This window comes from Phyllostomus hastatus, unplaced genomic scaffold, assembly GCF_019186645.2.
Source record: "Phyllostomus hastatus isolate PE091 unplaced genomic scaffold, TTU_PhHast_1.1 phas_contig_402, whole genome shotgun sequence".
Lineage (NCBI taxonomy): Eukaryota > Metazoa > Chordata > Mammalia > Chiroptera > Phyllostomidae > Phyllostomus > Phyllostomus hastatus.
The window spans coordinates 1,696,078-1,709,774 of NW_025333873.1; the positions used below are offsets into that span (position 1 = coordinate 1,696,078).

Genomic DNA, 13,697 nt, shown 5'->3' on the forward strand with positions numbered 1-13,697 from the left:
CGCTGCCAAGAAGGCTGAGATGGAGGAAGGACGCAGAGCAGCGGGTCCAGCGAGAGAGCACCTTCCCTCCGGCGCAGGACACAGCCCGGCTGCTTCTTCCCAGCCTGGCCGGGGGCTGCTGGGCGCTGTCCCAGTAGCTGGAATGGCGCACCCTGGGCCCAGTGCTTTCCCAGCGGCCGGTCTCCAAGGAAGCTGTGGAACATAAGCTCTCTCTAACCCTCTCCCCTTTCCTCCTTCCTCTGTGGGCAGCAGGGAAATAGATGGTCTATAAAGCTGACTCTGGCCTCTTCAACGGCACCTGAGGTCAGTCTGATGCAGAGAGAAGGGTAATGGGGCCCTTTACGCTGAGCCAACAGATGATATAAAGAGGCCCCGGTGACTGGGATTGCTGGGCCAGGATAGGCGAGGTTATGCTGCAGTAATAAACCATGTGGCGCTTCGGGGGCTTAATGGAGCATTTACAGGCCCTGTCCACTGAGGGTTGGGGGCCCCTGCTCCACAGAATCTCTCAGGGGTGCAGGCCAGCAGGGGCTCCCTCATCAGACGGCAGTGTCCCCAGGAACAGGAACTCTCCTTGGCCCCTTCGGCAGGGGAAGGGGGGAACTAAAGAATTGCACACAGGCTTTTCCCAGCCTCAACCCAGAAGAGACACACGTCACTTCTGCTCACATTTCATTGGCCAGAACAGCTCCTGGGGCTTCCCTTAACTGCAAGGGGGTTGGGAAATCGAGGTCAAGCGAAAAGAAAGTGCTGAACCCATGTGTCTCTGTGGAGAGGGGTGATTTGAGGGACCCTAACCAAACTCCTGGCCAACACTACCACGGCTACTGGTATGTTCTGGCCATTGGGTTGACCATTCGAAACATAGTTCAGTGAGTTCCATGTCGGCTTCTCCTGAGGTCAGGTTCATTGTGGAGCTGTGTAAAGAACACAGCATTTAGAAATAGAAGAGCTGGTTTCAAGTCCCAGCTGGGTTCCCTAATGGCTGTATGACCTTGGTCAGGTTGCTTAACACCTCTGAGCGTCTGCGGTGTCCTATCTACAACTGGGTTAACGATACCCGTTGCTGTGGCGTCGTTAATGTTACTATTTTTTCTGAAGATTAGAACATTGTAAACCAGCACGTGCGCAGGTTAGGGATGGGGCCTCTCTTCATTATGACCAGTATCATTAGATACCCAGGGCCTGGCTGGGGGGCTGTTATTAGTGGTCACACCTGGCCTATTATACTTGACTTTGGCATATTTTGCATTTGGCCTGCCTGGAAATGACTGTGTCCCTGTGCTCTCCCCTGCAGGTAGACTCCCTGCTGGTTTTTACTGCAGTTTCGAGGATGGCTTCTGTGGCTGGTCCCAAGGCACACTCTCGCCCCACACACCCCGGTGGCAGGTCAGGACCCTAAAGGAGGCCCCGCTCCAGGACCAGCAAGGTACTGCCACTCCCTTTCCCTCCTCCAGGTGCCCACCTGGCCAGAGGAGAAACGTGGCGCTCTGCCCCAGGGCAGCTGAACCTCGCCCCACCCTGCAGGGCTAGCCCAAGTGGCTGTCCAGAGCTTGCTCTGGGTGCTCCCACAGGGTTCCCTCTTCAACCTTCCTGGGCTCTGGAATGATTAAATCTGTCCCAGGTAGATGTCACCTTTTGTAACTTAAAGTGAGAACCTTGGTGAAGGATTAGCTGAAAGATGGGAATAAAACATCAATAATAATAATCCATTAATTCAACAAGTGTTTTTTTAAAGATTTTATTTATTTATATTTATTTTTAGAGAGAGAAGGGAGGGAGATACAGAGAGAGAGAGAAACATCAATGTGCGGTTGCTGGGGGTTATGGCCTGCAACCCAGGAATGTACCCTGGCTGGGAATCAAACCTGGGACACTTTGGTTCCCAGCCCGCGCTCAATCCACTGAGCTATGCCAGCCAGGGGAACAGTGTTTTTTGAGACCCACTATGTGTCAGGCCCATTACTCGCTGAGAGGTAAGAAAAATGGTAGTCCTCTCTATAGCTGGCAAGTCTGAGGCACAGGAAGGCCTGTGTCCTTGGCCCCGGAGTGATGCCCTGGGAACCGTGCCCCCCATCTGGTCCATTCCCTGCAGCCTGGCCTCCTCAGCCACACCCCCACACTCACATCCAGCTTACACTGGCAACTCCCAGCCCCCCATGCCACAGCCCCTCCTCCCGAGACCCATGCTTGACAGTCGGAAGGGCAAAGGGCCTTCACGCACCCAAGAGATGGCCACCCCTGCCTGGTTGAGCTGGCCCCATGCTTGGAGACACTGGGCATCATGGGATCAGAGAGGGCCGGTGAGGCCAGCACAGCTCTGAGAGTCGGGCCGCTACAGACGCTCGATCATCCAGGCTCGGGCCCCGCCTTGCGCTGTGCCCAGTGGCGAGGCCTAGGCAGCCCCTGAGGCTTTCCTCCCCGCAGGACAGGCTGGAGGGCAGGCCTCGCTCCCTCCTTCCTCCCCTGCATTTGTTTGTTCTGCGTGGAGCCAGAGACCCTCATGCAAGAATCCCTCTATTTCCAAGGGATCGCACATCCTATGGATTCCTTCAAGAATTAGTAATTATCGTTATAAAAGTGTGAGAGTGGACAACACACAGGGCAACCACTGAAAACCCCAGAGCCTGTACAGTCCTGTCCTTGGTCCTCAGGGCCAGCTGCGCCCGAGTGAGCTCTGCAGGGACCCTCCCCTGACGCGGAGGCCCGAGGGCGCCCGCCCCTCCTCCCAGCCCCCCGGGCACGCTGCATTGTCCTCTGCACCTCGTCCGCAGGATCAGAGAGAGAGGTGGAGCCCAGACGGGACCTGATCTCAGGGGCTCTGTGCACGTCGATAGTCCCCTGACAGCGCCCGTAGCAAATAAATGTTCAGCACTTGCTGAGCACCTCGAAAGCCTCCCCAAGAGTAATCCATCCCATTGACTGCTCTGATCACAGACCAATTTTCCTTATGTCGAGATAAGCTCTACCTTTCTGTAAATTCTACTCACTGCTTATGATTTCTGCCTCCTGGAGGCAAACCACACAGCCTGTCACACACAAGCCGCCTTTCACGACCATTGTGACCCAGATACCGTGTGCGGTCCTTCCTCTCCCCAGCCACATAGCCCCATCAACTCGATTCTTCCTGAACGGTGGGTGCCATGCTTTCTGAGATGTCTGGCCGTCCTGGTTCCTCTGATCCAGACCCACGTAAACGTGACACTTGGCAGTAACTCAGTCCCAGACTTTGCTAAGAGACAGGGGAAGTAGAGATGGATGGCGACAGTCCTGCTGGGGCTCTCTGGGGTGCCTGAGAAGGTGTGGGCTCACCCTGGCCCCGGCCTCCAGAGCCCTGCCCATCTACAGAATGCCTTGCGGTTCCTGGGGGCTGGCAGATGCTGCTTCCACCGCCACGTGGGGTTGGAGCTCACCTTCTCCCAGGTTTCTGGGCAGCCTAGTGCTTGGGAGACTCAAGGAATGAGTCTTCCTGGTCAGGGCCTGTGGCACAGGAGGCCCTGGGCTCCAGAAGGGGGAGAAGAGAGTGAAGGTCATAGAGACCATCGGGGGGCAAAGCACTGGCATGACTGGAAATGGGGAGCAGTGGGGCTGGGGGTGGAGGAGTCCAGGGTGCTTGGGGCTGCTCCTGGCCTAGGGGCTGAAGCCGGTGACCTTGAGGCATCAGGGATGCGGTAGCTCAGACATATGATACTAGGATATCACAGGCTGCTTGGAATGAAGACCTTTGCATAGCCAAGTTTTGCTGACAGTGACAAATGGCTGTCTTACCCACTGGAGAGTGCAGAAAGCCACGACCCCCACAATGCTCTGAGGCTAGAGAAGATGTTCCCATTAACCCTGCCCTTATTAACTCTGCACCCTTGGGGCCCTTGGCTATACGGTGATAGTGTGTTCTTGACTCTTTTCCTCCCTGCCCCAGACCACGCCTTGTTGCTCAACACCAGTGGGGTCCCCACGGCTGCAAGCGCCACAGTGACCAGCCCGACGTTTCCCGCGCCGATGAAGAATTCTCCGTGCGAGGTGAGTCTCAGCGCCCCTCTGGCTCCCTGACCCTCCCTCCACCCTCCCCTCTGCACTTCCCGAGAGCAAAGCAGCCGAGGGGGTCAGGCTGCTTGTCTCCTGGAGGGCGGGCAGCAGGGCCGTTTCGCCCTCTCGTGGGCAGAGAGCACCTGCCGACACGGTGAAGTCCCATGTGCAGAGGATCTTCCCTTGGACAGCCACACCCAGCAACACTGAGCTTTTGCAGTTGGGCCTTGATTTAAGCAAACTCAGAAAGTGTGATACTTCCAAGCCACCACGGGAGGAAGGGAACAGAGATTTGCAAAAGACTTCCTACAGAATCTTTTTTTAAAATAACAGTCTGTTGTTATACCATTCAAATTGTATAGAGCATCAAAAATTTGATTTATACAGATTTCACTAAGACATCATTGGCCTCGGGGAGACACCTCCAGAGTCACCCACATGGTTCCTGTGGCTGTTACCTCCTTAGGGTGGGGATGGGGGGGCACCATGTTCCCGAGCATAAGGTCATACGTATTCTGTAGGGACCGAGAAACGTGCTTGGACCCAGCATGGCCCTGTGGTTAAGCTCGTGGAGTCTGGAACTGAGTCCAAGCTATGTTCTGCCCCTGACCGGCAGCACAATTTGTTTGAGCAGCTAATAACCCCTCGGGGCCTCAGTTTCCTCATCTGGAAAGTGGAGACAATAGGAGTGCCAATGCCAAGGAAATGAGAATTAAATAGGCTAATGCGTATAGAGGGCTTATCACAGCTTCTGGCACAAATTAAGCACCACGAGAGTTAGCCAACAGTGCCTGGCACCTGGTATAAACCATGAAAGCAGAATGGGGGAGCAGAAAGGGGACTTGAGCCCAAAATCAGACTCTCCGCTCTGGGAGCCTGCCCTCCCCACCCCCCCACCCTGCCCCTAGCACCGCATCAAGCCCTTGCTCATGGTAGAAAGCCAGTCCTGAGTGTTGATTTGGCCAGTCCTGTCTTTCTGGAAACTCAGGGGAGAAACGCCTTGCTGGCTCGTTTCAGAAATAGCCGTGTGGCCTCAGAGCCCTTTGTTTCCCTTGAAGAGGTGGACACCGTGCAACTGACCAGACCCACTTCTCCTCTGCTGGCCGGCAGGTGCCCCAGGTCATGGCAGGCGCCCCAGGTCACGGCAGGCGCCCCAGGTCATGGCGGCCCTCGCAGGCCGCCTCCCTGCCGAGGCGTGGGCACACCCAAGCCTTCCAGGCTTTCTGTGGAATAAAATCCACACACATAAAACAAACGCGAATAGGAAAGATGTTATTGGTGAAATTTTTTAATCGGAAGAATGGTCCAATTAAATCAGGGGCTGAACAACCGGGGGCTGAACACCTGCCCTGTCTTTCTCACCCTCTTCCCGCTCGGGTTCTCTGACCAGACTGCACGCGCCTCTGTGAGCCACCTCGCCCCTTGGTGGAAGAGGGCAGGGCGCAAAGAAATAGGCTCGTTACATAAGCTCGTGTTTGAGAAACCACGCTCTCTGATGCATACGGTGGGATCGCTCAATGCTGATATTGCTCGGGCACCTCCGGGCAGACACCTGGAAAGGAAGGCTTCTTAAGAGGAAATCTAAATGAGGAGAGATGGTGGTCCCACCTGGGAGGTGAGGGGGACCCTTAAAAGCATTTGATCTTCAAGTGTACCCTTCCCTGGATTTACTAGAGCCTGGTTTTAGAAAAGGAAATGTCAAGGTAAAAAGGATACTTGTTTCTAGCACTTTGTCATTTCTGGAATAACATTTGGGTTGATCAATAGCGTAAACAGGTGTTTTTGTTTTACTGGCCTGTTTCGTTTCCCCTGCAGCCACACTGGCTCTGGGCTGGCTCTGCTCCCCTGCCCTTTTCCAGAGCTCCGCCCAGCAGGAGCAATGCAGGGGAAGCAGCGAGACGGTTCCGCTCTCGGGCTCCCAGACATTCATCCCGCGCTGATGGGCCTTTGAATTCACAGCGTTGGGGGAAGTGTTTCCATCAGAAAAATAAATAACCAAAATAGAAATATGCATTTCCAGCGTTGTGCGCCTTGACATTTATTTTCTCCAAATCCTAAATGCAGAAGGCAGGAAGTTGATTTTCTCCTCCTGGGTTGGCTGAATGTCAGCGACAGGGAAATGGATGTTGCATCGCTGTGGGACACTGTGTGTGGTGAACTCGGGGCCTTCAGGCCCCGGCGGCCCTGCAGGGGCCCCAGTCGGCTGTGTGTGGGGCCCAAGTGCTGGGATGCGGATGCTCGACTGAGCCACGGGGGGTCTCCGGGGAGGGTCAGGTCCACAGGGGCCGGCAGCTAGCCAAGCTGAGTTTGGGGCTGAACCCACCACCCAGCTCCTTCTCCACCCCTTCTCCAGACCTGGTCCGTGGGACCCCCGGGGAGTTGAAGCAGTTGCGGAATGTCACAGAATGCTTTCTCAGGAAACTCCGGTCACCCGTTGATTCCGTAGGGGAACCGGTGTCACCTTCAGTGCATTTGCATGAAAATCTAGACACGAGCTAACTAGTAGGTCTATGTGTCTCAGTTGCAGTCACATGTGAAATTAATAAATGCAGGCTCCTGGGCTCCACCCAGGACCTCCTGAATGACCTCCGTGAGCGGAGCCCAGAATCTGCATTTCCAAACCCCACCCTCAGGGATTTGGATGGACACTCAAACTTGAGAGTAATTGACCAAGGCGTTCTTGCCAATTGTGACCAAAATTTATCCTGAGCCTATGCTGAGAGTTTCCCTCCAGTACCTGTGGCCCCAAACGGTGCCGTGTAGTTTGCCTTTTAGAAGGATGAGTCAGAGGAAGAATTAGAAATGACAAGGTAGGGGACAGAGGCGGTCGAGACAGAAGGGGCTGGGAGAGCACCCATCAGAGCCCACAGGGAGCACCCATCAGAGCACGTCATGTGTTCACCGATGGGGGAGACACAGTCTGGGTGCGCCTTTGTGCCAGCCAGCCTCCAGGGCCTTCCAGAAGCATGCTGGCTCTGGCCTCCTCCTCCTGACGCCTGCAGCCCCCACAGCTGGCCACCTCTCGACCTGCTGGCCACAGTGCGGGCCCGGCCACCTCCACCACTCTGTGCAGTCACCCCTGGGGCATGCATATTGAAAGACCTCTGCCTGGCCCAGCCACAGACAAGGGCGCTCTGTGGGGTTTGGGCCCCCCACCCCATTCCTCACCATCTATTCTCCATGAGGAACCGGGGAGTTACTCACAATATATTCAGATTTTTTATTTATGTATTTATTTTTATTTAGCTGAGCTCCGGTTCAAATAATTAAAGTTGCCACCAGGGAGGGAAGTCTTGCGGTGGCTTTTCTGTGTCACTCGCTGTCAGGCCCGCGCGCTCGCGCCACCTTGGCTGGGAGGCTCGCCCGGATGTGTCTGGCGTCGCAGCTGCCGGGAATGAAGAGGACGGGAGAGTGGCAGGGCCCGTCTCCGCCCCGCCCCCTGCCTTTCACACACCCTAGAAGCCTGGATGTCTCAACAAGCCCCGTGTGGTTTGAGATTCTATTTTATTTGAATAGCCTCCCTGTGACTGGAATATTTTAAACCATGTTCTCAGAACAGAACAAGGCCTGGGGGGAAGAAACTGGGCTCCCCTCATCCTCCTTCCCCCTCCAGAACATGAAAGCAGTTTTCCTTCCATGAGCTGCAGGAACGAAAGGGACCCAGGCAGTGTGGGATGAGACCCGCTCGATTGGTGGTGGGACCACAGGGCAGGTCAGCTCCCAGTTGCTGGTTATCTGTCCTTACCAGAGTGGCAGCCACCTGTAGCCTCTTTCTACACATGTGCGCGCGCGCACACACACACACACACACACACACACACACACACACACACACTAGGACCCTGGAATGTGGCCGGGCCTTTCTGCCCCTGATACCAGCTTTGACAGCCGCTCAGGGCAGAAAGGGACCAGCGGGCTCCTCCGGGGCAGCGTGGACTATCTGGCCTGCCGGGAGGGAGGCCTCCACTCAGTGCCATTGCAACCAGCAAGTGTGGCCCACAGGGAGGTGGGAGAGGAGGCGGCATCTGGCCCAGCCCTCTGCCATCTGGTAAGCCCGTGGGAGAGGGCCTGCCTGCGGTCGTGCACAGCTGGCCGGCAGTGCAGCCCAGTGTCCCTGAGGCACAATAGCGTCTCCCCTTTCCCTGGGAGACCTCCTGTGCATGGGACAGCAGCAGGAAAAGAGGGGACAGCAGACAACGGAGAGGAAGACCAGACCGAAGTCACCAAAGCAGGGAGGGAGTCTGGGAAATGACCCGGAGCCTGACATCAGGTGCCCCCAGTTTCCAGAGCCTGGAGGAGGTGCTCTGCACCAGCTGCTTTTCTCTGGAGCCCAAAGGCCTCTCCACCTCGTGTGACTCACTCTGCCCCCACCCCCGACCTCCTGTCTCACCCTGACCTGGTGCTGGGTGTGGAACTCCAGGGGGTGCCTCAGCTCACCCCTGCGGTGATGGAGACAGTTATCTCAGAGAGCCTGGGGCTGGGCCTAAGAACGTGCCTCTTCCCATCAGAGTGGAAGGGGGCAGAGCCCAGAAATGGTTCCTGAGGTGTCTTCTAAAGGGCTTTTCCAAAGCCCCACTGAATAAGAGATTTGGGGCCCCCCTTTCAGAATCCAGTAACCATCTCACACACCTGTAATAACATGACTGCTATAAGAATACCCTATATACAGCCCTGGCTGGTGTGGCTCAGTGGATTGAGCACCGGCCTGTGAACCAAAGGGTCACCGGTTCGATTCCCAATCAGGGCATGTGCCTAGGTTGTGGGCCAGGTCCCCAGTAGGGGGTGCATGAGAGGCAACCACACACTGATGTTTCTCTCCCTCTCGTTCTCCTTCCCTTCCCCTCGCTCTAAAAATAAATAGAATCTTAAAAAAAGAAAAAGAATGCCCTATATACATCCAATCCATCAAAGATTATAGAGACTATCCAACTCCCCACAGTCACCCCGTGAGGCGGCCGAAATAAATCCTCCCCGGTCTGCTGAGAACGAACCAGCCTCAGAGGCCCCGGAGGTGGTCCAAGGTCACAGGCTCAGACGTGCAGAAACCAGGACTCAACCCCCAGGCCCCTGACTTCAAAGGTAGCTCAGTGGCTTTCTCTGGGGGGTCAGGGGGCAGCACCCTCAGGATGAGAAAGGCGGCAACCGCAGGGCCTGGACCAGAGAGGCAGCGTGGGAGGTGGCTGGCGGGAAATGGGCACGTGGTCACCAGCAGGAGGGCAAGAAAGGAAAGGGCACAGAGGCTCCCCGGTTAGGCAGTGAGTTCTTATTTTAAACCCACCATGTGGCCAGCCATGCCAGAGAGACCACGGGACTCTGGGATCTCTTCAGAGTCTTTATTCAGCAGAGAAGAAGACTTATTTTCAATAGAACAGGTCCTGGTCTCCAGGTTACTTAGGGATCGCTTGGCTGCATTACATTAAAAAGCAACCCCAAAGTCTGACCTAGGGCCCTCAAACTCCCTAATTCTTTGTACCCCTCTTTGTTAAGGGTTCTTAACAGTTAGAACCCTTCCTAACTGTTAAGCCAACTTAGGGAGCATTTTAAAACTATTGATCCCTTATTATGTGGCCAGCCTTTCACTGTGCTAAGCATTTCACTTGCTTTATCTCATTACCGACACAGACCTGTGAGAGATTGTTACCCTCACTTCCTGATGCAGAACCTGAGGCTTACAGAACGCAAATGACTTGCCCAAGGTCACCTTGCTAGTAAGAGGCAGAGCCATGATTCAGACCAGGTATGTCCAACTCCACAGTCAAATCTGCACACACGCGTAGGTCACTGAACTTGAGGTAGGTCATTTGAGTTTGCACCCCACCTCTGCCACTATGAACCGTAGGACCTCATGCAAGTCACTTCCTCCAACGGGGATAAAAGCACCTGTTTTACCAGTGGGGATCCAGCAAAAATGTGAAAATTCTGTTCTCTACAGTACTTCTTGGGTGCTAGCGGTGACGGCTACTACCACCCCTCTTCTCACTTTGCACAGGCATGAAGAAATGGCTACAAACATAAAGTCAGACACTGTCTGTGTCCTTTCTTCTCTTCTGGGTCGATTAGCAACATGTGGGAGGGTGGGGAGCATTATTTTGCACGGTGCCTGGCATTAGCACCAGGAGGATGTGCCCCAAGGATTTATTTAATCAAAACTTAGTTTTAATGAATTAATCGGGCAGCCCCTCAGTTACGGGCATGACCCTGGTCCGGGATAAGAACAGACAAGGAGACTCCCCACTGACTGTTGAGGATTCAACAAGTGTGGCCCTCCCGAGGTTTCCGAGCCCATAGAACTCCTACTTCAGGACCAGAGCTACGGAGCCGCTGGGTCCTGGCACCCCGTCACCTCTCGCTGTGATGCGGTTGATGCCGCCAGGACACATGCTAATGGGCTAAAGTAATCAACAGCCATTTTAATTGCAGTTGGACATAATTAATTCAAAACCTTTGAGCCATTCAAAATTAATACCTCTGCCATTACATGATGAGACAAATGAAGAATTACTGTCAAGGCGTGGGTGTGAGTAAAACCCTCCTGGGCGCTTGGCAGAGACTTGGGTCCCTTCAAAACCCACGTGCTAAGGTGGGCCCTCGGGGCTCCCACTGGTGACGGTTACAACATACGCAGGCAGCCCAGACATGGAAGCTGAGGATGTCCCCAGCTGTCAAAGAATAAACACTCCCTGGGTGCCTGTGTCCCTGCAGACACTCACGTGCCTGGAGTCCCTTCTCTCCCCGGTGGCTGTCTGTGACATATGCAGGAGTTGCATTGCATAGAGTTGATCCTGTTCCCCAGCGAAAGGGTTCCAAAGCCATTGCACAGTACCCGCCCCATCACACATGGAGAAACTGAGGCACAGAGGAGGCCACTAGCCCAAGCTCACACCACTACTATGTAACTCGAAGGAAAGTAGCACCGTTTTCTTCCCGTGAGACAGGAAAGATAGTTTTCTGGGGAACCTGCAGGATAAAGCACTGGGCTGAAATGTTTAATCCAGTATTCTGCACCCGCCCTGCTGTTTCTGTGAGCTGTTTGTCTCTACCGTGGTGTTCCCTGCCCGTTCTCTCCAGTACCGGAGAAAGGAGCTGGCATTGAGCACAAGTATTTGCCAGGCTGGGCACAGGGCTCACCTACTCTTGTTAAAGTCTCTCGGTAACTCTGAAGGAGAGTAAGCTGGCCCCATTTTACAGAGGAACGCTGAGGCCCCGAGGTGTTATATCCGACAAAAAGACAGAACCACTCTTTCTGATTCCAAAGCCCACACTCTGTCCTCAGCACGACCCCACCTCACCCCCTGAGGCTGCCCCCGCCCCTCGGTCAGTCCAGGGGAGAGACCCCGATCCCCCGCGAGGTGGGGGGAAAGGCCGCACTCCCTCTTCCTGCTTCCCAACCGCGTCAGAACCCTCGTCCCTCGCTGCTTTTTTAATACAGTGTTTATTGTTTTTTCTGATTACAGAAGTGCTCCGTGTTTATTATGGAGCATTAGGAAAATGCAGGAAGGAATGAAGAAGAAAATTGAAATCGCCCGCAGTCTCAGTCCCCAAAGATAACCCCTGTTACCACGTCACGACATTTCCTTCCAGACAGATACATGTAGATTTGCACAGAGCGACAGATGAACAGTGTATCCATTTAGGATCACACCCCATACGATTATATTTTTCTATATCAATATCCTTCTTTATAAGCATGCTTTTTTAACAGCTGTAGGCCCTAAATTTATTGTATTGTTTTTGTTCTAGTTGTCAAAAGTAATAGATGTCCATTGTAAAAAATTTCAAAAAGACCAAAAAGGGAAAAAAAAATACCTGTAACTCTATAACCTCACCAGCCAGCAATCCCACGGTTATTATTTTTATACAAAACTGTCATGTTCTCTTGCTGGGTTTTTACCGAGGGGGCATGTGGACGTCCCCGCTGGGTGTCCTCGGCCTCTGGTGTGACGCCTCAGAAAGACAGAGGCGTGGGGCGCCGTCGTTTTCAGAAAGGATCCGAATCTTTTATCTCCTGCCTGGCCAGGAATCTGGCAATTCTTAAGCCTCCGTAATTGCAAGTATTTGCCAGTTTATTTGATTTGCCTGTTATCAAAAATCTGCATCTGGCCTGCTTCTTGCTGTGTGGGGTTGATTTTTCACTAGGCTATTTATAGCTAGAGTGGCGGTGTTCGGTTTTTCCAGGTGAATCAGGAGACGGAAAACAACGGTTTTACAGTGAGTCAGTCAATACTCTCCAAGTTAGTGAGAGGCCATGTTGAACTCAGAGAGCTTTTAAAAAATGGCAAGTCCACACCTGTGGCACCTTAGGTCGGGAAGGATTCTTAACGTTCATTCAGAGCTTGGTAGTCCCTGGTGATGACCCCAGTCCTGGCTGTTTGGCAGTGACTGGATGTGGGGAATACCAGAACTGCCCACCATCCGTCTCAAGCAAGCACGTCTTTGAGTATCTCTGTCTGTCTGAAAACATGTCTTTAGTCGAAGTGAAGTACACAGTGGAGCATCTACCCTCCGTTCCGACTCCTCTGCGGGAATTCACGCAGCCTGCCAGAAACTCGAGGAGAGACAGTGCCTCCCCTGCATGGCGTTTCCTGCATTTGGGGTGCATGCAGAACAGACATTATTTGATGTCTTTGATTCTCTTTTGTCCAACTGCAGCCTAAATTCCTCCCTGATATTTTTTACGGGCTCAAGAGATTGTCGTGAAGTTGCCACGAGGTATGCATAGCAACCACGGGGCATGTCTGACATAAAATTGCAGTGATTACCTCTGGGGGAGGAAGGGCCATGGGAGAAATAATAGCATCGGGCCCAGCCACAGTGCTGCTTCTGCTCTACATTCAGAACTTTAATTAATAAAATGACAAACACTGGTAGCACGTAACTGGAGCGTCTGTCGGGCCCCAGTGAGAGAGGGAGGGGCAAGGCCCTGGGCCAGGGCAGCTGGGGCCAGCAGGGAGAGCTGCCGTTGGTGCACTCCTGCTGACGCCTCTTCCCACCGGTCTCGTGTGCTGCCTGCTCGGAAAGGGGTTTATTAGCCCAAAGCTGTCATTCGTGACCTACATGTGTCTGGGCATGTCTAGCAGGGTCAAAAATTTTATTGTTACAAGCCCCAGCAAGTGTTGTTTCTCGAAAACATTATTTATGATTTACATAAGATTTCCCATATTTGTGTGAATACTCTTCCCGTATTTGTGTAATACACACACACACACACACACACACACACGCACGCACGCACATACATATAGGACTATTAACTGTTTGGCAGAGACAGTGGTTATAAATGGTTTAAGACCCACGATCTCCCTGGGTCTCCCAAGGTGAAGGTACCTCTGGGAGAAGCCCTCATTAACAGGTCATGAGGGCAGGCCTGAGGCCCTGCAGTTCTGACAGGCTCCCGGGTCATGCCAGCACGGTGGGTCCGCAGGCCGCACTCCGAGCAACAGGATCTGGAAAACCTCCACGACACACCCCAAAGATTTAAGTGTGAACTGCTGCAATGTGTTACGTGTCCACAGCACGATGGACTCGGTAGAAGGAGCGTAGGACGTAGTGTGGCATCCAGGCCTGCAGCGTATGAACTTAGCGACTGTGGGTGGCTGAGTTCACCTGTCTGAGCTTCGATTCCACATCTGGAAGACGAGTGTGAATACCTACGCTCGTGGCGAACATAAAGC

At 53.7% G+C, this 13,697-nt stretch overlaps 1 protein-coding gene across 1 annotated transcript in view; it reads left to right on the top strand.

Moving 5' to 3' along the window:
- Positions 1-13,697, top strand: part of ALK (ALK receptor tyrosine kinase) — a 641,645-nt gene that overhangs the window by 538,017 nt on the left and 89,931 nt on the right. Inside the window, exons 7-8 of the mRNA XM_045844604.1 lie at positions 1,298-1,429; positions 3,920-4,020. Coding sequence (XP_045700560.1) covers positions 1,298-1,429; positions 3,920-4,020 — 233 coding nt within the window. The remainder of the gene's footprint in view (positions 1-1,297; positions 1,430-3,919; positions 4,021-13,697) is intronic.